We start from the raw sequence: 26,873 nt of genomic DNA, 5'->3' as shown, positions 1-26,873 counted from the left end.
GACACATCATCAATGAACTAGATCTAGCATATTACGAACGCGCGCACAGCGAGGAAAATTCCACGTACCTTCATGCGGCCAACTACATCATGACATGCTGTTGGCGCTTTTTTTCATTCTTTTGTTTTTCTCTTCATCTAGCAGATCAAGAGACACTTTATTATTATTTTTTTACTTTATTGTTCTTTCGATCAATTTTTGCTATTAATCAATCATGTACTGAAGCTGTTACGTTTTTCTTACCATTTATATATTGACTGTTTATTATTTTTTTCCATTCATTGCTGTTTTTTTGGGACGCGATTGTTTATACAAGTTCCGTTAGTTTGAAGATCATGTCCGATCAGCTGTTTTTTTTTATCTTGCAAATTTTGAGAAAAACACGTTTCAATAGGGAAAAGGGAATGTTAGAGAGTGGTAAAGAGAGGGGGGGAAAGAGGTAAAAGATAAAAGTAAAGGAAAAATACAAAAAAAAACAAAAACAAAACGGAAACCACATACGCTTTTGAGATGATAAGTAGTTGAAAAATATGGTGCGTCACCATGCGCGTTAAATTCTACACAGTAGTAAGGGGTAGTAGGGCATACTGTATAGAGAGAGAGAGAGAGTTCTGCAAGGGAGGGGTGAGAAAAACTAGTGTGTTGGTGTGTGTGGTCCGGGGTCAGTAGAAAACCGAGGGAAAACACACACGCACACACAACGCACTCTCGATGTTTTGTGTCTGTTTTTTATGCACCTTTCGCCATGCTCTCCGTGTTCTTCTCCCGCCGTGCGTTGTTGTTGTCCGGTGCGGTGCATGTTGTTGCATCATGTTCTGTCCTTATGTTGTTCTTCTGTACCGCCGCCGCCCCCGGGGGGACGGGACGACGACACCCATTATCATTCATCCCCGAAGTACGAAGTACGAAGGAGGAAATGGTGTAGAAAAGGAAAGTGGAGAAAAAGGTGCATCGAATGCGCAATGCTCCAGTTTTTTTAAGGCACGATAAGGGCACATCGACACACTCTGAAGGCCTAGGGTGGGTTTCTTTTCATGAATGCCCACACATATAACCATATCAATCAAAACCCGCTTGCACCTGACCAAATTGAATCTGTTTTTGGCTCTCTGGTGGTAAAGCTTTTGGTTTAAACAGTACTGTAAATCTGTTTTCATTTTTCGGTCTAAACTGCTGTTGTCGTGTGTGTTCTACTTCAGGAGTGGTAGAAGCTGCACATCCATCTTTTCTACTTATTTATTTACATGCAAATCTTGAAGATTACGAAAACACGGAGAGGGAAGAAAAAGGGAATAAAAATTGCACACTGCACACAAACAAACGGTTGCGAGAATGAAGGAGGGGAGGGACTTACAGAGAGCGATAAAACTAGCGATAGCAAACAAAAAAAGCGGATAAATAATGAAACAAACTAAACGGAAATATAACCACTAGTTAAAACAGAAAACGAAAGACTACAAAAGACTAAAAGGAGTGGAAAATGGAAAGGAGGTGAAGGGAGGGAGGATAAATGCAAAACAGAACGGTGCCCATTTATGTTTATAAGTATAACACATGGAGAGAGAGAGAAAGCGTGGGAAGAAAATTGTATGTTACGTTAGAGTTTAATTTTTATTGCCAAAGAGAAGTAGTAAGTGTCGCATGTAAGCCTAGCCTAGTGGACAGAGGGGACAAGGACAAGGGGACGAAGAGCAAGAGGGAAATGAATGAATCCACCACTAAGAGAGATGGTAACTACTTAGCAAGAGAAGAAAAGGTGGAAAACAGATTTCGTAGTAAGAAGAAAGCGCGCACCCACTTACACACATACTCTAGCACAAACATACGCACATCTTCTCTCTCCAGCACTATGATAGAAAAGAGAATACAAAACAAGAAAACAAGATAACAACTTTTACACCAACCAGTAGTAACACCAGTTCGAGCGATGCCATTACAACAAACATTAAACAGTACATTAAAGAAAAGGCGATAAATAACACACTTAGGCATTAAGTTACAAACAAACAAAACAATCGAGTTCAGATAGATTTCAAGAAGAATTTGGTGAACACAAAGCGACATGAACCAGTAATACATATTATAATCAATAAGCACAGAAATTCTCGGCTCCCCTCGTGTGTGATTGAGAGAGAGAGAGAGGGGAATGAAGGGATAGCGGGGGGGGAGTACGATCCCCCATCCCCGACCGGAACCGGTCGCGTACATTGCGCACCACCACCCCACACAACACTCTCTCTCACACACATTGGAGAGCATAAAGCACGCGAGACTTATTGTTTAGAGCAGATCTCATTACTAGCAAGGGTTAAGATTTTGAAGAAAAAACAACAACAATATACTAATTGTAGTAGAAGTAGAAAACGGTATTTAGAACACACTAAAAGAAAGGATTAGAAAGGATTCAGCGAACATGCAAAACAACAACACAACACAGCACAGGTTGGGTGGTGTGTACTTCGTCTCCTGTTAAGGGTTAAGGATGTACATAGGGCAGATATTAGAGAGAATGGGATAGAGCGAATGAATGCGAGCGAGAGAGAGAGAGAGTGAAAGGGAATGAGCGAACGATAGTGGAAAACACTTAGCACCTAAAAACAAGAATTAATGACTAAGCGATCGTGTGTTAGGTGTTGCATTTTAGCGTGGTAAGGAAGCTAACATTTCCTATGCGAGGGACGAAACAAAACACACATACAAAATAAGTGGAAGCGAGCGCGCGCGCACCATCAACCTACTTAAAATGAGGGGGCGGAAACAAAGTTTTTGAAGGGAAATGATGATTTTTTTGCATTATTGAGACACTTTTTTTTATCTTTTTCTTTTTCGGTAATGATCTGTTTTGGAAACGACTTTTTCGTATTATCCTTCTTTTTTTATTTCTTTGTTTCTTTTAACAAAAAATTCCATCTTTTTTTTGTTAATCTAGTCTTAAATAAGAGAATTTATATTAATTTATACGATCATAACAAAAACGAACACCAAAACCAAATTGTCAGCACACAAACAGCAACGAAATAACGCGAAAGTAGCAGCCAGCATTTCAACACACAGAGCCTTTAGGAAGAACAGAGTGAGAGAGAGAGCCTACACTATTTATAGTTGTCCAATTTTTAGATATCAACTAGAAGAGAGCATAACAGCATAAAACAATCGATAAACGGAGATGATACACAAAACAAACACACAACGAAAGCTGAACTATACTATTTTGTACACACTATTAAGTTTTAAGTACTGTGTCTGATCAATGTTTCCGCGCATCCAGGGGAAAGGCAAATCAGAATTGCGTCGTGGGAGTGTGGGGTAAATCACGCAATTTCGCAATTGCAGCAGCAGCAGCAGCAGCAGGAACGGTGCATTTATATATTACGTGAAACACAAGATTTCTGCCACCACCAAGTTGGTTTTTGTGGGGTGTGGTTATTTTTCCACTAGTTTTTCATTTGTTGTTGATAATGTAAACCGTTAACACACACTGCTCGGTCGCGTCGCTGCTCGGTGCGTGCACGGTGCCCTAGGTTAGTTATGCTTACTACTCTATTATAAGGACCGAGAAATGATTATGAATAAAAGAAAAAAAGATGAATTCCTACACGAATTAACCGACTCTCGTCATCGTCATCATATGTAAAATGGTTTCCCGATAAAGTGTAGTGTTCGCTTGTATAGAAACGCATATTTGTGTACAGTACGCGTCGAACCCCCTACAAATGGTCCAGAAAGAGCCTTCTTTATGCGCACAGGTGCCGATAATAGTAGCGTCTCTCTGTATGCCGTATGTGGTTTCAACTTAGGGAAAGTCGAAGAATACGCTTGCTTGATAGCATTTTAGAAAACATTACTGCGTCGACCGTTTACGCTTCAACTATGTAATCATGTTTGCAGGACCCGTTTATATCTCTTATTTTGTTCACGAATGATAAAAACTGAGAAAATAAACTGTAATCATAAAGGATATTTTGTATTTTGTTTTTGTGCTTCATTTGTTAAACTCTGTTGAGAACAGTACAATCATGGTGTCGTATTGCTATTCTTCTGTTGCAAGTTCACCCTGCTCCATTTTCAACGGTCATATTGAAACTGAATTCAAATAATGCATTCAAAACGGTCATTTTGAAATTAATGCTTTGGTGAAATATTTCATAACCTGAAATGTTTCAACATTGTTGCATGCGCGATGCTGCGCAACATGATCACGAAAATGAACTCAAATTTTCTTTTCGTTTCCTCAACTAAAGTGTTTCTACAAAAAAGCTTATGAAATTAATGAAATATAATATATCATACAAGTGAACAACATTATGAACCTTTTGATACTTTTTTCCGAAATCGAAAATAAAATGTCCTTTGTGCCGATGAAGCATATTCCACCGTGATCGATCGTGACAGCTGTCAGGCGTTGCTTCCAGTTCCCTGTACCCCGCACTTGGTACCCCGCATCAACAAACAGACCAAACAATGCCATTTTCCCTTTGCCACACATTCGTAAACAACTAAAAAATCCGGCATATGCATGTGTACAGTTCTAATTTAATTTGCAATGTAAAGTAGACATAGCGCACACCATGTAATTTGTGTACAGTGAGTGTTTTTTGTTTCCTTTGTATATAATTTGTGACCAAAGTGCCTGATAGATCATGTCGCGAAGCGCACCCAAGCTGGGCAACCGGAGCTTCCGTGTTCCGGCCGGTCCACCACCGAAAGCGCGCCGGGGGTTGCAACCATTGGAGCACCATCATCCGAGCCCAGCGGCGAGCAACTTCCGGGCGCCGGTTGCGGTGAGGACGAGCAAGCGGAAAGACGATGCCAGCAGCAGCAGTAGCGTCCAGCTGATGGACATGGACAACACGCTGTTCAATGCCGTCGATTTGGATAGTATCGAGCAGCAGATTAAACCGCCACCAGTTCCCAAAGAAACACCCGGCTCACCGTCGCTCCTTGCGTCGCGCGTTACTCAGAGCCAAATGAAGAAAGAACACGGCAAACGATCACATTCGTTTGGAGGTATTTGCTTTTTGTCGTATGACCGCATTTGGTTGTCTAGTTAGCTAATCGAATATTCAACCCCAACTCCCATCCCAACAGTGATCGAGGAGAAACTGGTCGCCAGTACGCCGAAGCGCCGAAAATCGACGGCTGCCGGACGGCCCATTCTCGTCCTGCAGATGAGCATGGACGGGCCAGAGCTGGAGGAGGGCGAGCGGGATGCAAACGGGTCCGCTGCCAGTCGGTCCCCGACGAAGGACAGTGGTTGCTCCGAGCGAAGAACCACCACCGGGTTCGAGGACGATGAAGACGAGGACTATCTGCTCGATGTGGTGATACCGTGCGGTCAGCAGGAAACGAGCACCGATCACTTCATCCGGGACAAGATGCGACGGCTCAGTAGCATGCACACGGCCTCACAAGTAGCACTGGGGCAAATGCTGGAAGACGACGCATTCGAGGTGTTTACAAACCATGCCATCTGTTCCCAGTACATGCGGCTGGATCAGTCCGTCGTGGACGAGGCCTCGGAAAAGATCGATCCAATACTGGGGTCGCAGATCGGGCGGAATGGTGTGGGTCGCCCGTCATCACCGAACACACCAGCGCGGGACGTAACGGACAGCCAGCAGCACCGGTTGCAGGTGAGCGAAGTGCAGCGGATTTTCGAAAACTGCGAACGAACGCTGCTCGATCTGACGAACATTGCCCCGGACGGAGGTGGCTCGCAGCCGCGGATATCGTCCAGCCTGGCAGCGATTAACTGGGACGAGGAGATCCACCACACGACCGCTCTTCTGCCGGTGGCGGTTGGAATGGGACCACCGCCTGGCAACGGTGCGCCCCGGGTTTCCTCGCTCTTCCTGGAGAAGGGTCCATTTTTTGGGTTACCAAACACCGTCCGACGCATCTTGCGGGACTTTCGCGGGATCGACGATCTGTACGACTGGCAGCGCGAGTGTTTGGCGCTGCCCGCCATACAGGAGCGGCGGAATCTCATCTACGCGCTGCCCACGAGCGGTGGAAAGACGCTGGTCGCCGAGATACTGATGCTGCGCGAGGTTATCTGCCGGCTGCGTAATGTTATCTTCATCGTGCCGTACGTCTCGCTGGCGCAGGAGAAAATGATCGCGCTCAGCCCGTTCGCGCTGGAGCTACAGTTCCTGCTGGAGGAGTACAGCGGGGGCAAGGGGCAGTGTCCACCGAGGAAGCGTCGCAAAAAGAACACCATCTTTGTGTGCACGATCGAGAAGGCGCTGCTGCTGCTGGACTCGCTGGTGGAGGTTGGGCGGGCGAACGAGATCGGGCTGATCGTGATCGACGAGCTGCACATGATTGGGGAGCAGCGGCGCGGTGCCTGTCTCGAGATGATGATCACCAAGGTGCAGGTGCTGCGGGCTGGCATACAGATCGTGGGCATGAGCGCTACGATCGGCAATCTGACGGAGGTGGCCCGCTTCATGCTGGCCGACGTGTACAGCCGCGATTTTCGGCCCGTCGAGCTGAAAGAGTTCGTCAAGTGTGGGGACGATCTGTACGCGGTGCGCAGCAAGGGGCAGGCCGATGGTGGTTCGGCCGAGAACGTGTTCGGCGAGAAGCGTGCCCTCGAGTTCGCGGACTGCTCGGAGGAGTTGCGCCGACTCGATACCGACCATGTGGTGCGGCTGATCCTGGAAGTGATCCCGGAAAGCTCCTGTCTGGTGTTTTGTCCCACGAAAAGCAAGTGTGAAAGTTTGTGCGCCTTGCTGGCGAACCATCTTCCGGCCCGGCTGGCGGAACATCGGGCAGAGGAGAAGGAACAGATCATACGATCGCTCAAGGAGGACGGTTCGATCGCGCCGGTGCTGCCGCAAGCGTTCCGTGTCGGTGTCGCCTATCATCATGCCGGCTTAACGCAGGACGAGCGGCGCACGATCGAGGATGCCTACCGTGCTGGAATCCTGTCGCTGATCATTTGCACCTCTACACTGGCAGCGGGAGTTAATCTGCCAGCGAAGCGAGTCATCATACGCTCCCCTTACATAGGCAACAGCTTCCTGTCGCTCAGCCGCTACAAGCAGATGGTGGGACGGGCGGGACGGGCCGGATTCGGAGAAACCGGTGAGTCGATCCTGATCTGCGCCCAGCGCGACATCCCGCAAGTGTGCGAGATGCTGTGCGCTCCGATGGACATTGCCGAATCTGCGCTGATTGCGGACGATCGGGCGTACTTTAAGTCGCTCATACTGAGTGCCATTGGGCTGGATCTGTGTGAGAGTCGGGATGCGTTGCAGGCGCTGGTGCGCTGCACTTTGCTGGCCCAGCAGGCCGAACGCCGTTCGATCGATCTGGAAGCAGTTACGGATGAAACGATCGTACAGCTGTACCAGGGCAACGCGATCAAGGCGCGGCATGATAGCTGTTTGCGCAATCCACCCAACATGCTGGTGGAAATTGGCACGGGCGTGGAGGAGGACAGAAGTCCGACCAAGACGGGAAGCTGCGCACCGTACGATGGTGCTGCAGGGCCGACGTTCGTGCGGGTACATAAGGCGGCCGCCCATCCGGGCAAGGTGATCAAGACGATCCAGCGAACAAGCCCGCTGGAGGTGAATCGACTCGGCAAGGCGGCAATAAGGGCGGGTTTCAATATGGAGAAAGCGGTACGGTTCTACGACGAGATGAAGGTGCTCGGCGAACGGTTGTGTGTGTTGGACGAGTACGATCTGCTGCATCTAATACTGCTTGAGGACGGTCGGGAGGTGCAGCTGAAGCCGGATGACTTTATCGTGCTGGTAAGACCGAACTGAGAAGGTGTTGCAACATACTTCTAATTCGGCTTCTCTATCCTAACATCCAAACAGGTTAATCAGCTAACGAACGAGCAGCTGAAAATAGCCGAACGGTACGGCATCAACAATGGGCTGATTGCAAAGATTCTCACGCGACGTGTCGCGTCCGGTGACATGGTGTCGAAGATGATGCGCTTCGTACGCGTGCTGATCGTGCACGAGCTGTGGAAGCAAACGCCCCTCGCGGAAGTGGCCTCCCGGTACCACGTGAATGCCGGATCGCTGCAAACTCTCATGACGAGTACGGCCGGCACAGCGTTCAGTTTGTTGCGCATGTGTGAAGAGATTCCGGAACTGTGGGCCTTCAAGCATCTGCTGACGGGCATGACGGAACGGTTGACGCACTACTGCAAGCTGGAATTGCTTCCGCTGCTGACACTGCCCTCGGTGAAGTTGGTAAGCGGCTCGAAGGGTGCGTTGCCATATGGCGTACAGTTTAATGGTATGTTTTTATTAACCCAGGGTCGCGCTAGACAACTGTTTCGGGCAGGATACACCACACTGGCATCGATTGCGCGGGCCACATCGAGGGAACTGGTGGAAACAATCGAACATCTCAACTATCGCGCCGCCAGTCAATTGATACTCAGTGCAAAGGTAGGAGACATTAGCTGAATATTGCTTAGAAAGTTATCGTGTTTAAACCGGTTCCGTTGTATTTTGCAGGCCAAATTGTTGGAGGAGGTGGATGCACTCCGCGAACAGGCAGAGGAGTATCTGTCGCAGCTGAACCGTTAATACTTCCTTCCCCACATTTTTCTACACTTTCTCTCAGAAAGACAGAGTAGTGTCAGCTTGAACTGAATGGAATTTAGACAATTGTACTTACTAGCAATAGAGAATTGTTGTTGATGGGATAGCCCAAGGCGCCATCCAGCGAGAGTGGACTGACAAGCGCATCGCGCGATCAGCAAAGCGTTTGTTAATTGTTGTTGTGAACTGTTTGCTTATTTTTGATAGAACTATTTCATCCAGTGAACTCAGAATGCTTTATTGTAAATAATAAAAAAGGAGCAACACTCATTGTTAGTTGCCTAATTGCTTCTTTTTTTCTTAGTAATGATTAATATCGACAATAGGCTTGCTTCCTAACAGATCTTATGTAGTAGGATCAGTTAGCAGCTTGCTTGCGTGGCCGGAACTCGACAAACACACCCTTTTCGCTGCGCATGCCAGCAAATCCCTTTGCTAGCCGGAGCGGCACTTGCGTGTTCGGTGTGCGTTCGAACGAAAACTCGCGCAACATGTAGTAGATGATTGCCTTCACCTCCATCAAAGCGAACCGAGATCCGATACAGTTGCGCGGACCAATGCCAAACGGCAGATATGTGTTCGGATTAATCTTGTCCCGATTTTCCACACTGAATCGCTCCGGATCGAACTTGCTCGGGTTCGGATAGTACTGTGGATCGTGGTGCAGACCTGCGATCGGGATAAACACTACCGTACCCTTGTCGATGGTAAACTTCAGTCGATCGCCATCATCTACCACGTAGTCTCGCACACACAACCGATCGGTGGCAGGGGCTGGAGCCCACATACGCAGTCCCTCCGACACGACCATGTCCATGTACTGCATGCCTTGTACCGCATCATAAGTCAATGGACCACCGCCGAGCGCTTTGTCCGTTTGAAGGATCTCCTCGTACAGCTTGTCCTGCACGTCCCGGTTGACGGTGAGCTCGTAGGCGAGGAACGTAAGACACGTGGAGACGGTATCGAACCCGGCCAGGAAGAAGATCAAACACTGGGCTATCATTTCCAGCTCGGTCATCTGCATACCCTTGCTTGCCTGTGTCTGACCCACCTCCGACTCCTCGACAGTGGCGAAACCCTTCACCTCTTCACGCTCCTCCGTATCACGCTGATGCTTGAGCGCACCCTTGCGAGCCTGCATCAGCAGATGAACCATATCGGGTCGAACAATACCATTGGCATCACGCGTTCGTACCGTATCCTTGATGATCTCAGTGAAGAAGACTCTCTGTTCCCGATCAAACAGATCCAGATTGAAGAAGTTCATCAGCTTTGGCAGTAACCGGAAGCCAAGCATTCGGAACATCACAATCGGTCGATTGAACGCCATCATCTTCGTACCGTTAACGTAGAAATCATTGTCCGCGTTCTTCAGCGAATCAACCTTGATGCCGAATGCGCACGTGGCGATAACGTCGTTGGCGTACCGCGTAAACACATCCTTCATCTCGTGCTCCCGCGAGCCAGCGCCATTGCTGCGGATCTGGTCCTTATAATACTGCGCCATGTTGCTGCTACACTCCACGATCAACTCAAACATTTGACGCATCTTACTTCCTGTAAAGGCGGGACTGAGCGTCGCACGCATATCGCGCCACTTTTGATCGTTAAGCGACACCAGCGTCTTGCCGAACAGTGCCGTACTGTGTGGATTGTCGTTATTGCCAAACACCGGCCGATGGTTCATGAAGTAGTCAAAGTCCTTCACAGTGATTCGCTTGATTAGCTCCGGATCGCGCACCACAAACATCGGCAGCATTGTGTCCATCATGCCGAAGACTCTGCAAAACGACGAAGAATTGGAAGAATGTTAGTAAGTTGCCAATGCATTCCACGACACCGTTTGATTAATGTATCTTTTTTTGTTTATTTTAGGTGATGAACAAAGTTATGAATCAAGTGATTTGACTAAGAAAAGCAGTTTAATTTGAAAGAAATCCCATAAGACCAATCAAACCGAAATCCCACCCTGCGTGTATTTGCGAAAAAAGGAGAATATCACTTAGCTGCATGATCTTGCGTTCCTTTTATCTCGCTCACATGCACAAAGAGATAAAACAACTGCACTGATGGACACACTCTAGCTGCGATGTTACGTGTTACTTACTTCACCAGCGGGTACTTGTTGTAGATGCTGATAACAAAATCGGTGAAAGAAGTCTTCTTCAACAGCAATCGACGCGTACTACCAAACAGTGGCTCGGTAGCTAAGGATGGTATCGGTTTTTCATGGAAATACTTATTTCCCTTCGTAATGTAGTGGTAGACGAGGCCGAGGATGGCCACCAGCGGCACCAGCACCGTTAAATCGATCTCCATTCTGTGCTCGAGAGCTTAGTAGGTACCACTTTTCAGAGATCACTTGTAGGTCGTGTTGTTTGCTAAATTTTGGCGACCAAACTGTACCACTCTCGTGGCAAGTGGGGTCCCTTTTATACCTGTGCAAACTCACTCACACATATGAGTGCAATTTGTAACGAAAACAATGATTAGATAAGGACCACCGGGAGGATGTTGGATTCCAAAAATAGCGTCAATTTTGATCATTCAGAAGTAATCGAGCAGCATGACGGGTAGATTGGCAATCAGGAAAATCGAGGCGCTAGAAAGTGTCATACCAGATGAGTTTATTTTGGCCATTTATTTGTTATCTTAATAAGATATGATGTTTTATCACTCAAAACAATTACATTTATAAAACGTTCTTCAATGTGCTCAACGCATATGAAGTATCCTTCGTGTGCGTATCCTGCGATACAATGAATATGCGCACTTTACATCTGACGGAGTATTTTGCATACGCACCGAGAAGGCTTTGCTGATGCTTGGGAGAGCTTGGTTGGTTGATGCGACGTAGTACTAAGGGGATGAATCTGAAGATGGCATTGTACTGGTACCAATTCCAACCATAATCACCATTCACTTATATTCGCTTCGACAATACTGGTTACGATGTTGTTCAAATACCTTCAAATTAAGTAATTCTTTCAAACAGCACTTAAGGGTGATTGTGGTTTCTCGAAAGGCAAATATTCGGAAACTGTTCGGCTTAAATTACTTTATTGTAAATTAAAAATTGCCTCACTGTCTATTCCCTAAATGCTACTTTATGTTAATACTTTATACCTATTCTCAGCAGGCTTGCTTTTGAGGATCTTGCAGCGGAAGATCACTGAGCAGCTTGCTAACGTGGCCGGAACTCGACAAACACACCCTTTTCGCTGCGCATGCCAGCAAATCCCTTTGCTAGCCGGAGCGGCACCTGCGTGTTCGGTGTGCGTTCGAACGAAAACTCGCGCAACATGTAGTAGATGATGGCCTTCACCTCCATCAGAGCGAACCGAGATCCGATACAGTTGCGCGGACCAATGCCGAACGGCAGGTACGTGTTCGGATTAATTTTGTCCCGATTTTCCACACTGAATCGCTCCGGATCGAACTTGCTCGGGTTCGGATAGTACTGTGGATCGTGGTGCAGACCTGCGATCGGGATAAACACTACCGTACCCTTGTCGATGGTAAACTTCAGTCGATCGCCATCATCTACCACGTAGTCTCGCACACACAACCGATCGGTGGCAGGGGCTGGAGCCCACATACGCAGTCCCTCCGACACGACCATGTCCATGTACTGCATGCCTTGTACCGCATCATAAGTCAATGGACCACCGCCGAGCGCTTTGTCCGTTTGAAGGATCTCCTCGTACAGCTTGTCCTGCACGTCCCGGTTGACGGTGAGCTCGTAGGCGAGGAACGTAAGACACGTGGAGACGGTATCGAACCCGGCCAGGAAGAAGATCAAACACTGGGCTATCATTTCCAGCTCGGTCATCTGCATACCCTTGCTTGCCTGTGTCTGACCCACCTCCGACTCCTCGACAGTGGCGAAACCCTTCACCTCTTCACGCTCCTCCGTATCACGCTGATGCTTGAGCGCACCCTTGCGAGCCTGCATCAGCAGATGAACCATATCGGGTCGAACAATACCATTGGCATCACGCGTTCGTACCGTATCCTTGATGATCTCAGTGAAGAAGACTCTCTGTTCCCGATCAAACAGATCCAGATTGAAGAAGTTCATCAGCTTTGGCAGTAACCGGAAGCCCATCATCCGCAGCATAACGATTGGTCGGTTGAATGCCATCATCTTCTTGCCATTGACGAAGAAGTCGTTGTCCGCGTTCTTCAGCGAATCTACCTTGATGCCGAATGCGCACGTGGCGATAACGTCGTTGGCGTACCGCGTAAACACATCCTTCATCTCGTGCTCCCGCGAGCCAGCGCCATTGCTGCGGATCTGTTCCTTGTAATGCTGGGCCATGTTGCTGCTGCACTCCACGATCAGCTCGAACATTTGGCGCATCTTGCTGCCGGTGAAGGCGGGACTGAGCGTCGCTCGCATATCGCGCCACTTTTGGTCGGTGATGGCAATCAGCGTCTTGCCGAACAGGGCCTCATTATGGGGATCGTCGTTATTGCCAAACACTGGCCGATGGTTCATGAAGTACTCAAAGTCTTTCACTGCGATCCGCTTGAGCAGCTCCGGATCGCGCACCACAAACATCGGCAGCATTGTGTCGATCATACCGAACACTCTGTGGGTAGGGAAAGGAGAATCGAAACGAAGTAAGTTCTCTTAAATCGGAATTATGATATCAAATTAATAACACTGTATTTCCTTTCTGATTTCAGGTGGCGTGTTTTGAATAATAGCTTAGTCATGGATGTGAGAACAAGACACTCTCACTACTGAAAACTAATTCGTACATCTGATAAGAATAGCATTGAAGACTTGAAAAGGTTTCGCACGTTTTGGAATCTAGATCACATAAACCTGGCAGTGGTATCATGGATTCCTTTCGACAATGTGGCATCTAGGCTCTATTCCCACTGCTCTAAAGACCACAAATGATCACGTACGGCTTTCGCCAAAAAAGGAACACAACCCGGGCCCGATTGCCCGTTCACTTTATCTCTTTCCGTGTGGCAAATGTGATAAAACAAATAAGCACTGTCGAACCTTTCTTCTTCCCGTTCCGACTTACTTCACCAGCGGGTACTTGTTGTAGATGCTGATAACAAAATCATGGAACGAAGTCTGCTTCATCATCAGCCGCCGCGTACTGCCAAACAGTGGCTCCGCCGCCAACGAGGGTATCGGTTTATCATGGAAATACTTATTTCCCTTCGTAATGTAATGATAGATGAAGCCGAGGATGGCCACCAGCGGCACCAGCACCATCAAACTGATCTCCATCCTGCCCTTGGACGTTCCCTTGCTAGGTCACACACTTCAGGGATCACGGGTAGTTCTTGGTGAGATGTACGCTTGTGCAAAATTTACCATCCAACTGAACCGTTCCCGTGGCAAGTGTGGCCTCTTTTATACCTGAACCGGTTTGCACCACACCGCAAACACGCACACGAGTGTCGCTTTTTTTTTGAGTAATATGTGCGATTAGATAAGGGACGCTTGAGAGGGGGAAGGAAGCTGCGGAAATTATGCGACCCGCGAATTGTCCATCAAATCGTACCGGTGTGTGTGTGTGTGTGTGTGGTGGCAGCATGACGGGCAGATTTGTCCGAAAAAAAAGAAAATCAAACAAAACAAAAATCACACGCGAGTTGGTGCGCGTCTCCTCTCGCGTGGGGTGGTGCGCATGTGACGGCGTATGCTTTGTTTACCTGCGGGCCGGCAAGGGGCTGTTTGAATGCGGGGATTTTGTTGTTGAATCGGTATTACCTTTTGAGGAAATCAGCAATAGCTTTAAGTAAGGGATGAAACAGACGGAAGATGGGGTTGTTTCTCGTACCCATTCAAAATATTAACTGTCACTCACCAACACAACGAATCGGGGGGGTGCCAATGATTCTGCCATATCGGCACGATCAATGTTTAAACTGGTTACGACTAGACACTTGTGAACTGCGGTGTTGTTGATTGATAAAAGTTATCGTAGTGGGGAAGATGTGGGGATATGACTTTTGTTTACCGGTCAGTAGTGCAGTGCTGATAACGGCTATCTTTTGTTAGTGGGACACTTTTAATTTCATTCCGGTAAAGTTACGATCGATTGTCGTGAGCGTGACTTCAAGAGGTCGTAAACGGAATAGCTTCCTCTTGTGATTTTTAAAACGTAATTCAATGCTAAGAGTATTAGTAAGAGGAATGATATTGAAACGACTTGATGATCCTGAAACCAATACCTTTTAAAGGACGAGATCTGTCTCAATTCCCGTCGAGATAGGTCGACGAACCCTATAAAAAGGAAATGGACGCACTTTTCATTGGCCCGCAAGCCGCAAATGTGAAGAGAATTATTCATATTATTACTAGAAGTAATATTTCCACAAACTTACCATACACGGTTTTTTGAAGGGTTTTTGATAGTTTTGGCACACTTTCTTGACTCTTTCGCACAGAAAGTGATACTTTAGGCGCGCCGGTGATAATGCTATCGCGTTAGTGAATCTTAATTCTACTGCACCCTGTTTGGATAAGCTCATCCGAAATCCAATAGCAATCGTATACGTGCGGTTGTAATTTATAATCCAATTGGTATCTGTCCATAGAATCAACTTCCCGTCATATAAGATTCACCAAAACGTACCAGAACCCCTGAAAACCCCTGCAATATGTGTCACCATGCTAGTTTGACATCTCTGCCTTCCTATAAACACCTTTCCTAGCATATCGCAACATAATTTCATACCATTCTGGTAGGCGTTTTACCGTTTTCTGTTGACTCACAGCATATGTTTGTCAGCTCACTGAATTGTTGAAGTTATGCTCAAATCGTTTCCTCTCTACTGCTTTGCCATTTGTGCGTCCTCTCCCAAGCAGGAATCACACAGAGAGGCAAAATGCGTACAGCCGCACGTGTGTGTGTGTGTGTAGTTGTTAGACGATCGAACCAGGAAACCATAGCAATGCGTGAATCCACACACCAACACACACCCCACGCACGTAAAGCGAGGGTGAGCATGAAAGAGACAGTGGGAGAGAAAGAGTATTTCGCTCACGCACTCTAGCGATCGCACGCGGGCACTCCAGTCAGTCGGCTGCACTTGCTCTGCTGCGCGCTTAGGGGTGAAAAGGGCGAAAAAAAGCGAGAGAGTGAGAGAGAAGGCACAGGCGCGCGTGTATGTGTGCAGTGTATGCTAATGCTGCGGGGCGAGAGCGCGCGTGAGCATGATCTCGGCGGCTATGTTGCAGTGTACTGCGCTGCGAGCATGGCACACTGAGCATGGAATGGTAACGGGAAGGAAGGGGAACCCGCAAGAGACAACCCAGCAGACGGGCACCCGTACGGCTCTTGCACAGGCCCAAGTCTTCACAATACCGAAAAGGTAGCCGTGCGCGCAACAAAGCAGCAGCTCACAGCAGCGGTCGCGGTGCCACAGGGTCGCGTTTCTTGTGGACACAGTTGTTGTTCCCAGCAGCAGCAACACATTAGTACTTCGATCCTCGGAAGCAGTAAACTGGGGAACATCCATCGCCCACTGCGTGGAAGTGAAGGAGCGGTTTCATTCATTTGCAAACCCGCAACGAACGCAACCGCATGGTTTCTTGTTTGGCGTTTGGTGAATTGGTGAAGCAGAATTCAACGACCTTTTGACGTTACTTGAACGCTGCTCGCTTCCGTCCGGTGTGCATCACAAAACGATTGTGTGCGAGTGAGTGTGTGTGTGTGTGTGTGTTCGGAGTTGCAATCCTTCCACTCCAGGTGTGTGCAGTAAAGTGCATGGTTGCCAGTGTGTGCGCAAGCGCGTATGTGTGTGTGTGTGCCTCGGGAAGAAGATCTCAAGACCCAAAACGGGGGAGGCAACAAAAAAAAGTAAGCCAAGTGTAAGCTAGATTGTGTGTTTCATGTGCAAACGTGTTTTGGGGCTGATTTTCCTGTAGAAGAATCGCTTCTCCCGCTCCACAAGTGTACCCCAAAGTAGGCTATGAAGGGTGGAATGGTGTCCAGTTCTAGCGCACTAGTCACGTCAGTCACGTACGAAAGCCTTTAAGCGGATTGAGTCTGAAATCTGTCCGTCTAGCGCGCAACGGAGTTGGAGTTCATCCGTTATCGGACTCTCGGATCTTCGCAACAAGCGTGAGTGTTCGTGTTGGTGGCGTGGCGGCATCATTCTGTACAAAAACCGCTGCTTCCCTGTTAAGAACGTAGATTGTGCCGACGTTGCCAGCACTCGGTTGTGTTTGTTTGATAAAGCGAACGGTGAAGCGATTGCGTTTGTCGAGTGTCGCATCTTCCAGAGCATCGCTGGGAATTAGTGCGCCTGTGGGGAGTGATCGTGGTGGAGTTACACCCAAGCATCGATCAACGTAAACTGTCTCGAGGTGGGTAAGTAGTGCCGTAACCTAAGCAACCTTCCCAACTCCAACAACTCCCTCCAGTAGTGTGTAGTAGGTAGGGTAGTGGTGTGTCTGTCGGATGTGTCACCCCCGGGTGAAGTTCAACTCCAAAACCACGGCACACCGCAGTTGTTCGCTCTCTGTGTGTTTGTTTGTGGGTTTTTGCTGGGTTTGCCGAGAAGAGAAAACCGATCCATCGAACCGGTTTAGGTTTTCGTAGTTGTGTTTTGTTGTTGTTGGTTTTCTCAGCTCCTCCGGTCCAGAATCAGGTAACAACCATTTACTCTGTCTCTTTGGATGTTGGTGTCTGTCTGTGTGTATGTGTGTGTAATGGTTCCCGAAAAAGACCAGCATGCTGGCAGTCAGGTAGCTTTGAAAGGTTTTGCCAAAATTATTGCCCAATATAAAGGAGAAAAACAGGAAAACCCAAAACCCGCGCCCGGGTGAATGGGGAAGCATCGCTGCTGCGAACCGAACAATCACTCCGAAACCGACCGAGATTTGGTTGGCCAATCTCGCTCGGGTTCGCTGGGCTAACCACCAATGGGGGGAGAACACCGTTGTAACTCACAGGGGATGGTGGGGGTTGGTTGTTTTAGCGTTTTTGTTTGTCTGTTTACTGCCAGACCGTTCTCTCGCACTGTGGCCTTTTCCTTCGGTCCAGAAATATACCCACAGAAGCCGTGGTGGTGAAGTGTTTGTTTCATGTTATCGTGCAGAACCGCGGAACGGGCGGAACATGATCGCGTTCTCGTCCATGAGCATATCCAACCGAGAGTGTGTTGGTGTTTTCTTAAGGGTTTACCCTCAGTTTTTGTTGTTCTAAGCGAAACGCTTTATCTGGTGAATGGCATCTCGCTCCCAGTAGCGCTCTGGCGCGCACAGAGCATTTCCAAATGGCAGCAGCAGCAGCAGCAGTACCTCGTGCTGATGTCTTCAAATGTAACGGAAGCCTTCCACCCCTTTGGACACGGAACAGAGTCAGACGGGGAGGGTCAGCAGACAATAGTGTGGAGCTATGGAGATGTTTGTTGCGTAAAATGCTAAAAATCAGGTCAATGAACAGTCTAGGTAGAGGGAGGGGGGACTTTCGGAAATGAAAGATAGCCGCTTTGAAGTTTGCTAGGTAAAGGTACAACTCTTTCTGTGTGGGTGCGTTATGTCTGTCCCATTGTTTTTGGTTGGTGTGTCTGAACTGCTCTGGTTCAGTTTTTGAATGGTTAGCACCTACAACGTTCTTCGGGGGGAGTGACCTGATGGTGTAATGGTAGACGCGGCGGGCTTCTGTAAAGAACGGACGTGGTTTGATTCTCTTGCATAAGTCCGCGATAGGTCAATGTCGCCAAGAGTCACGACACTCTGAAGATCACAGAAAAATCTTTCTTTATAGGCTGTTAATAGACTTTGAATTTCTGTCTAGAGCCTCTGGAGCCTGTAGAGCCTAGAACTTCTTCATTTGGAAATATCCTCTATCTTTCGCTCTGTAATTGCTTTTACTTCAGCCTAGATCTCTTAGATCTTTCAGATACCTTTTATACCCTGATAGTCTACTCTATGTCTACAATACATCAGCAAGATCCTCTAGATCACCTCTGGAATTTGTTCCGATGGAAATATCATCTGTCTTACATTCTCTGTGATTGCTGATTGCCTCTACTTAAGCCTTAGATGCCTTAGATCTTTCAGCTTTCTTGGATACCTTGTCACTGCTCTCTGGGTACAATTTCTCAGCAACATGAATAAAACCCGTCTACATCATTAAAAAAACGTAATGAACTATAAGCTACTACCTTACATTCCTCGCCGAATTAGCACCTTCCGCTTCGGGCAATCCAATACCTGTGTTGAGAGATCACCACCTGTGTTCGATAAAGAGGCAATCGCTCTAACCAGTGTGTGAGTACGCAGTGAATATCCGCGTCCCAGCCCCTAATAAGGTCAGCACCATTTGCCTGCTGTGCAAGCCTTAGTCCCGCCATGAGTCACTTGTAGGTCGTACCGGAGAGGTGTCGGCATACGATCTTGACGATGATAAAACAAGACACACAAGACACTCTCTTTTGCCTCCCGGCATCGATCAAACCGAATTGTCATCATCGCGCGTGGTTTATCCGTTGCCCCGTTGTGAAGGCCATCTCTCCTTCTACGCCTGAGTCATCCCGAGGCGTTAATAGCATCGGTTCCAATCTCTGCCCTTTTGCATCCGCCGTCCACTTTCCCTTTGAAGGCGCTTGGTAAACAATTTATTGTTAGCTTCCGCAAAATTTCCCTTTTTTCTCTCTCTTGCCGGGCTGCGCTAGCTGCAAAGTAAATTGCCCAGATACTGATGGGTTATTAAAAGTCCGAAGCAAAACGTATAGAAAACAGCACAAGCCGCCGCGCACACAGTACACAGCACGTGAAGGAAATATAAATGCCTCCCCGCCGAAGAGTATAAAATTAACGTTAAGCAACACAAACATGGAGAGAGGGACCGATAAAAAAATATAAGATACGTGGTGTCTAAATCTGGCCAACAAAAGTTACGGAGAAATGAAACGCCAAAAAAGACAAAAAAAATGACAACGGAAGGAAACGGCATCGGAGGCTGTTGTAAAACCCCCCCTGCGAGGCCTGTTTGAGATTCGGCTGCATGTAACGCTCTTTTTTTTTGGGGATCATTTATTTGACGTTGTACCTTTTTTTTGGTTGTTGTATTTACTTGCTGCTCGCTGTGGCCCCCATCTCAGTTTTGAGCGCCGTATTTAGATTAGGGCCAACACTTTTCCCTCTCCCTGCGTAGCCGCACACCTCCCTCTAGTACACGGCACGGCGAAACTAGGCCACGCGGAACCGGGTTTATGATGCGCGCGAGCATAAAATCGGCCTCACTCAGTGGGGTTTGTGTGCTGCTGCTCTGGCGCTAAGTTGTATCTGTCGTGTGTCGGCGGTCGGAGAAGCGGGGGGAAGGTGATAAGAAAATGTAATAACCCTACCGCTCACAAAGAGGACGACATACACATGCGCGGACGGGTGGAGATTGTAAGAATGTTTCCTTCCTGATTGCTTTCTTTTTGATTGCCCCCCACTGTCGTGGTGTGATGGGACGATAGAGAGAAAAGGTGCAATTGCAATTGCATGTGTGGTTGTATTATATCAATTCATACAGAGAAGTTCGTTATTTAAGCTTTCCGGATACGAAATTGAGACATGTTTAATGCAATACTATGAAAACACATTCAATGTTTGATGAACCGAAGCGTTTTTCACTCACTTTTATTGAGCCCGGATGCCCACGCCCGGAGCTCGAAAATAAGTGAATAAGAAAGTAGATTTACCCATAATCAATTCCACATTTTCCCTTTTTCCCAATGCTTTTTCCTCTACAATTGAGCAATTTTAATCACAATTTTCTCTCCCAAAGGCCATCATTTCCTTGCCTTAAATAACTCATCGAAACCGTTTTCGAATTTTATTCTTTTTGAACGATCTTACTTACTGGTGGGGGAGTGCTTCTCCCTCTCCCGGCTGTGTGTGTGTGTGCGCGCAATCGGGGTTGGCGCAAAAGCGCAAAAGGTGCGTGCGTATAGCAAATTCGCTGCACTCCCAAGGACGCGCAGTTACACATATATTACACACGGCGTCGTTGCACACCCAAGTTGATGTTGGTAAAATGGAAGCAGCAGCAAAAAAACAAAAAACAAAACAGTAACGTAAGAGAGACAGCAGCGGCGGCGGTGGTGTAAAACAGCAAACTGCAACCGTTGGTCGGTGTACCGGGTGGGTTTTGGGTTTTGTAGGCCTGCGCGCGCCCGGCCGTTTGTTGCATGGCGTGTCGCGAAGCCAAAATTAAATTCAAGGTTCTCTCTTTCTTTTCACCATTCGACACACACAGACAAGTACAATCTACGGGCAAGCACCCCCTTCTCAAGGTGCGCGACGGTGGGAGGAAGTGGGGTGGGGTGGGGTAAGTTTTGCGTAATTGCATTTTGGGCATATTATTTCGTTTTTTTGGGGTGTTTGTCACCACCGCAAACGTTTCCTTTAGGGCCCGCATAACAACACCAGCCAAGCAAACGTGTCGCACGTTTGCAAACAGGCACTGCCTGCCCGCTCCCTGTGTGTGAACACAACACGCTTATCTGTGTTGTAGGGTTTTTGGGGGGTGGAGCGCTGTGCCACCATTTGCTACCTTCACTGGCCACCACTTACCTCCAATGCTAAGGAGGTTATTAGTTTATGCTGGCAAAAGCCATGCCCGAGCGATGATGAATCGCGCACTGTGAGTGGGAAAGCATCACATTTCAATGAGCAACGAAGGAAGGTGCAGGCAGGAAAAGAGTCATTGTAGGGAAAGAAAAGTGCATCGTAGTGACACCGGGTGACGTGTTCGTTTTACAGGCCTTCCCGATCATATGTTTTGTGACGCATCTTTCCCCAGTCGGCGTTCGATCCGGTTGTGATTCATGGTTTTCGGTTTCAACCTGAAGCCTCTTTTACGTCTTTTTGGGGGGAATTTTGAAACCAGTGACGGAGGAAATAGGGGAAAATCAACTAAAAATAGATTTTTAACTATCAATAGAGGTTCGTTGCTTGTTGAAGCTTCAGCTTCAAAAGGCCACATTTAATCGAGTGGCGAGTGAATTGTTTATTTGATTTAACTTTCACATAACTCTTGCGCCGGTGCAGAACGTCCCGCGAACGAGGTCAGCGAGTGCCAGAGCGATTAGTTGTTTGCCATTTCGTTGCGCGCCTACACCTCACCCGCTCTCCCCGTCGGCGCTTAAGATCAGGCCCGGAGAAAAGAAGCCCCACATAAAAGGGAAAACGGGGAAAAATGCATTAACCACGTACACAGCACAGCACCCCTCGGTAGGTGCTAACACACCAAACCTTTTCGTGAAGTAAGTGCGAGTGGTGGAAAGAGAACCGGCGGATGGGCACAGTGGGAAGAAAAAAGCCTCTTCAGCAAAGGAAAAACAAAACTTGCTCGGGTGAAATTTGCACCACACCTCCGCTCCCTTACCGTACCAACGGTACCGTTACGGGGGCCGGCTCTGGGTGAGCTTATGATTATTTTTTGTCCTTCTCCCTTCTTCCATTCTGCCCGTTGAGTGAAAGACAGCCCTGTGCACCATATGCCACGACACGAGAGCCTTCTTAACTCACCTCCTTGCAACACGCCGCCACCGTTCTGGACTGGTCTGTGTTTCCGCGCATTCCGCGAACCCTCTAGCCCATAATAGGCCTTTTTATTATGCGCTGCGTCCATTCATCCATCCCGTCCAGCGATACAGGAAGGACAGCTCGATGATTATGCCAATGTTCTGCCCAATTTCCGCCATTCATTAAGCTGCTGGTGGCGGGAGGAGGATGGTGGTGCTGGAAGGGAGCAACCCCACACACGCGATAGGTGCTAGAATTTACCGAAATACTCATTTCCGGTCAGGGAAAAAAGGGGTTCAACAGAGGAAGAGAGAGAGAGAGAAAAAAAAGCTCGAAAAGCACGCGCCGGGTTCGTCGCTTGTGGACAAATCAAATCGTTCTTCGTTGGTACGTGATACGCATGCGACTGGAGGAGAGGGCGTAGAGTAAACGGCTAACGGGGGTTCGTTTTGTATTCGGTGGACTACGGTTGGGGTTAATAGGATTTCGTTGTAGGCTCCAGGAAACAGGAAAGACTCAGGCTCGACGACAATGCTGCTAGATGGTGTCTTTATTCAATTCGTGTTTTTTTTTCTCTTTTTTATTTTGCAATCTAGACACATCTGTTAGGCTGTTATTGTCATTGCAAACATGTTTCAATTAAGTATATGTGTTTGTAAAAAGGCAATGTTTTAAAAAAATAGAACAAAAATCACTCTTTGTACATTTGTTTCACTTTTGTAAATTCCACAAACGTGTAAAACCGTAAAGAACCAACCCGAGCGTGACAATGGTACGGGAGTGCGCCAGCGGCGAAATCGAAAAAAGAACCCCCTCCTCCCCTCAAATGCATATGCAACTCTGCACACACGTACGGTACGGTCTTTTTCGTTTCGCTGCCATCATTGTTGCACAAAGTGTACACTTCACTCTGGCCCCACGGGGCCCCGGCAAGAACTCGGCTCGCGTTTCATGTTTTCTTTCGACCGGGCGTCATCCCCGTACCACCCCTTAGGCTAGCCACCGTGTCCCGCTCGTGCCTGAAATAATTTCCTGTTACGGTTCAGTGTGTTTTCGGTCTCGGAGGCAAGCGAGCGACACATACCGTTTCGAGGGGCCCCGCAATGCATAGCCTATTAGGCGGAGAGTCAAAGGGGAGGGGGGCAAACGATGAGGTTGAAATTCATCCCCCATGGCGCATGGCGGGCTGAAGGTGAAGTTGAAAATGGTAAAATGTTGTGCAGCTGTCTCCGGCCGCCGTTGTGGTTGCGGCGGGAAAAACCTCTCAACCGAACCGTAGCCGCGCGATGTGGAAAGCGAAGGTGTGTGTGCATCGCGCACAACACACCATTGTCCATTATTCTGGCCGTCGTCATCACCATGCACTCCGCGTACGTGGAATGGAAAATCAACCGGCATCGATCGATTGGAACACAGCAAAAAAAAAAGATGGAAAACGCTTCACCCCATCATCATCATCATCATCATCCTCATTCAACAAATATTAGAAACGATCGATTTCGTTATGATGAAAATTCGGTTGGCTCGATCGTCGTGAACTCCCGCTCCTCACCGAGAAGCAAAAGGGAAACTGTCTGTCTGCCAAACAAAATAAAAAAAAGCAAAAGGAAAACTGCTCGTTACGATGGCGCTTTAATTGATCGCGATTTCACGATATGATGGGAGCTTTCTTCTCAACACATGTTGTTGATTTTTCTTTCCCCCCTCGCTGTGTTGTTGCCCAGATATGTCATACATTATTCCATCGCAATGGTAATGTAAAATGATCATTTGTTAAGATCAATGAACCGTTTCGACAGTGTGTCGGTTTCGATGGGTAATTTTTGGAATGGTTTTGCTTTTCTTCCTTCAATCGAGTCGCGAACCATTTCCGCGTTTCCAACCGCGCGTACACCTGGGCTGAGCGTAATGTTTGTGCTTGAATTGACATTGACATGGTTTGTGTGAGAGCGACAGAGGGAGAGGAGACGTTAGCATTACAATGTTTTTGCAATAACTCTTATATTTTAACATTGAGTTTCTCTTTTTTCGTTTTTCTATTTCAGAACTAAAAGCAATCTCCTTGTCGAACGATGCGCGCTAACGCACCGACAGCCAACTTGACGCAGCAGGAAGTGATCGGTACGGAACGTGGCTACAATATAGCACCAGTGTGCGAAGCGACCCGGTGCTAACGTGTCGATCGGGTTAGGAACTACTTCAGAACTTTGCGAACTTCTACCGCCCACGGGGCAGAGCAAAACACACAAAATCGCATCCATGTTACCGCCCAACCGATGGAGGAAGCTGTAAATCATCTTACAAATTCACAATCAACAGCCAAAACGATGGCGAACGATGGTGGTGTCATCCCGGAGTACTGTACGTTGCCGCGACCGGCGGCACGAACCCGGCCAGACCCAGCCGAGCATCAGCACGTCGCAGGCTGGCGTGCAACTGGCGGTGACCACTTCTACACACTGCGGCCCGCAAAACCCGCCCCAGCGATGGGTGGTGTGGGCGGTCGTATAAAACCCACCGCCGCTGGCGGCAGCAGCAGCTTCCGGAAGGTACCGACCGCGGAAGATCTGGCCGAAGAATCGCCGAACCGGAGCCTGCTGCTGTACGAGCAGAACATGAGCACGTTCGAGAACTTCTGCGAGCGGCGCAACAGTGAGCGGCAGCTACAGCAACAACCGCAACAGGCGGAAGAGGAGGAGCAAGAGCAGGATTCCGGTCAGCTGGCGCCGGAAAGTTTGGGCAACTTTTGCACGCTGCGGAAGGGCCGACGCACGAGCAATGGAGCCGACGTGAGACGGGAGAAGGGCCCGTTCGGTGGGGCGTACTGCACGCTGAAGAAGAAAAAGCTGCAGCTGAATAGGAAATTTGTGGAAAGCTTCCTGGAGGACCCGAACGCGAAGGTGGTGGACTATCTGTCCGAGCTGGACGCGTACCTGGACGAGATGGACGGTGGTGTGGACGAGGACGACGCAGATGATGATGATGAGGTGGCGACGGCGATGAGTGATGACAGTGATAGTGCTAGTGCGGGGAGTGAGGATCGCCCGGCCAGCGAGACGGTGCTGCAGCTGGCCAGTGAGTGTCAGAACGGAAGCAAGCGGGAAGCAGAGCAAGTGGGTGAAAGTTTACAGTATTATCAACCGAGCGAGGTGCGACGGCGGGCGGCCGGTGAGGCTAGTGAGAGTGGTGTGTCGTTTGGTGAGCTGTACCAGGAGGATCGCATCAAGTTCGGTGACATCAAGCATTTCTGCACGCTGCCGAAACAGAAACGGACGCAGTTTTTGAACGCGTTCCGGCGCGGTGCGTCCCTGCGCAGGTCGGTCGTTGGTCCAAAGCCGACGAACGATGGCGGTGAACGGAGAGCTCAACACAATCCCGAAAGGAAGACGGTGACGGGTGATGAGCGAACGGAGAGCAGGCACAATACCGATGGTGAGTTCTTTAATTTCCATTTTCGAGTTTGGGGGGTTCGTCGCTTAGCAATTCTCGGACACAAATAACAGATGTGTGCAGCAAGCTGTGCCATGATACATTTGCGCTGTCATCTTTCCCTCCCAAAAATCCGTTCCGCAACTTGCATCATAGCAAGCTAGGTTAGGTTAGTGTAAGTGTACCAACGCCAGCGGTACTTGTTGTTCGAGGGTGGTTTACAGGAAAAAGTACTGTTAGCAACAACAAAAAACATGGAAGAACACCTGCTCTCCTCTTCGTCGGCCGAGTTTGAAGCGCTCAGCGAACAACTGGCCGAGCTGGAGGAGCACCAGCTCACGATCGCCGAATCGGACCGGGCGGTAGCAACGCTCGAAGCGAAAATTGCCCTCCGCCGGCTGAAATCGGGAAAATCCCGCATCGCCCCGATCCCGTTCGCCCACTTCAAGGCGTACTGTCTCGACTGGGTGCGGAAGTGCGAGACGGCCACGGAGAAGGTGCGCTTCGAGACGCGCGCCCTGGAGCGGCAGAACGCGGCCCGCTGCGCGCTGATCGAGCAGAAGCGGCAGAGCGTCGGCAGTGACGCACTGCGCGTGCATCTGGAAAGCTTCGCGATCGAGCGGCTGGTCGGCGAGCGGGAGCTGCGGGCGGCCCAGCACACCGACTACGAGCTGCGCCGGCTCGGGGCGGAAGTGAAGCGCGAGATGGTGATGGAGAAGCTGGCACTGTTTGACGCTACCCAGCGCCACGGTCGGCTGCGCGGCGATGTCGACCAGTGGACCGGCAAGCTGGAAGCGCTGAAGGCAAACATTGAGCGGGTCGAGCGGGAGATCGAGTCGCTGGAGCAACAGAACGAAGAACTGACCGCCCGATTGCGGCAGCATCGATTGCCAACGGTGCAGGATATGGCTAACCAGGCGGAGGAGCTGTGCCAACTGCAGGCCGAACTGTTTGGGCGCGTGAAGAAGGGCATACTGGAGGGCAGCATAGTTGTGGCAGCGGGGCGGGGCAAGGGCGGCAAGCAACTCGGGGCGGGAGACGCACCAATTTGCTAGAGATAATTCGGTTAAACTCAATTGACCTAAATTAATCGCGCCCGCACACACAAGGGGTGAATGCGCGGACCAAATTCAATAAAGTAAACCATTCGTCAGGCGCAACACCAGTGCTGCTGTGCCGCCGGGCTATAATCGGATTCGGTTCGTCACGATCAGTGCAAATTCTGCGGCGGTGGCGGCGGCTGTTGTCGCCCACGAACGAAAGAGTTGCTTTGAGTCACCGGGGCAGAGACCAGACATTCGAAATGGCTTGCAACCATTGATCGTCGTTAGCATGTTTGCAAAGTTTATTCTTGATCGCGA

The 26,873-nt window shown here is 48.8% G+C and overlaps 3 protein-coding genes across 8 annotated transcripts in view; 2 read left to right on the top strand and 1 right to left on the bottom strand.

The window, feature by feature from the left end:
* Positions 1-4,343: 4,343 nt before the first annotated feature.
* LOC120956577 (helicase POLQ-like) lies at positions 4,344-8,858 on the top strand. Of its 2 annotated transcripts, XM_040378175.2 has the most exons (5): positions 4,346-5,007; positions 5,089-7,763; positions 7,833-8,216; positions 8,283-8,417; positions 8,487-8,858. In XM_040378175.2, exons 1-5 carry the CDS (start codon positions 4,641-4,643, stop codon positions 8,556-8,558), a joined length of 3,633 nt encoding a protein of 1,210 aa, XP_040234109.2. In that variant the 5' UTR covers positions 4,346-4,640; the 3' UTR covers positions 8,559-8,858. The 2 variants fall into 2 exon arrangements, with proteins under 2 accessions (XP_049464504.1, XP_040234109.2); XM_049608547.1 differs by having other exon boundaries at positions 4,344-5,007; positions 7,833-8,417.
* LOC120956583 (probable cytochrome P450 9f2) lies at positions 8,786-13,951 on the bottom strand. Of its 4 annotated transcripts, XM_049608549.1 has the most exons (3): positions 13,622-13,950; positions 11,902-13,171; positions 8,786-9,087 (listed from the first exon to the last, which is right to left on the bottom strand). In XM_049608549.1, the coding sequence occupies exons 1-3, from the start codon at positions 13,831-13,833 to the stop codon at positions 8,932-8,934; spliced, it is 1,638 nt and encodes a 545-aa protein (XP_049464506.1). In that variant the 5' UTR covers positions 13,834-13,950; the 3' UTR covers positions 8,786-8,931. The 4 variants fall into 4 exon arrangements, with proteins under 4 accessions (XP_049464506.1, XP_049464508.1, XP_049464507.1 ...); XM_049608551.1 differs by lacking the exon at positions 11,902-13,171 and having other exon boundaries at positions 8,786-10,357; positions 13,622-13,951; XM_049608550.1 differs by lacking the exons at positions 11,902-13,171; positions 13,622-13,950 and adding an exon at positions 10,684-10,928 and having other exon boundaries at positions 8,786-10,357.
* Positions 13,952-15,656: 1,705 nt separating this feature from the next.
* The window catches only part of LOC120956576 (uncharacterized), a 29,357-nt gene continuing 18,140 nt past the window's right edge, over positions 15,657-26,873 (top strand). Inside the window, exons 1-2 of one of the 2 annotated variants that reach the window (XM_040378174.2) lie at positions 15,657-16,923; positions 24,129-25,515. In XM_040378174.2, coding sequence (XP_040234108.2) covers positions 24,360-25,515 — 1,156 coding nt within the window. In that variant the 5' untranslated portion in view covers positions 15,657-16,923; positions 24,129-24,359. Of the gene's footprint in view, positions 16,928-24,128; positions 25,516-26,873 lie in introns of both variants that reach the window. The other variant, XM_040378173.2, reaches the window with a different exon arrangement.

The sequence above is a fragment of the Anopheles coluzzii genome, chromosome 3 (assembly GCF_943734685.1).
Source record: "Anopheles coluzzii chromosome 3, AcolN3, whole genome shotgun sequence".
Taxonomy (NCBI): Eukaryota; Metazoa; Arthropoda; class Insecta; order Diptera; family Culicidae; genus Anopheles; species Anopheles coluzzii.
The sequence above is the reverse complement of the archived record's forward strand: the minus strand, read 5'-3'. Positions and strand labels throughout refer to the sequence as shown.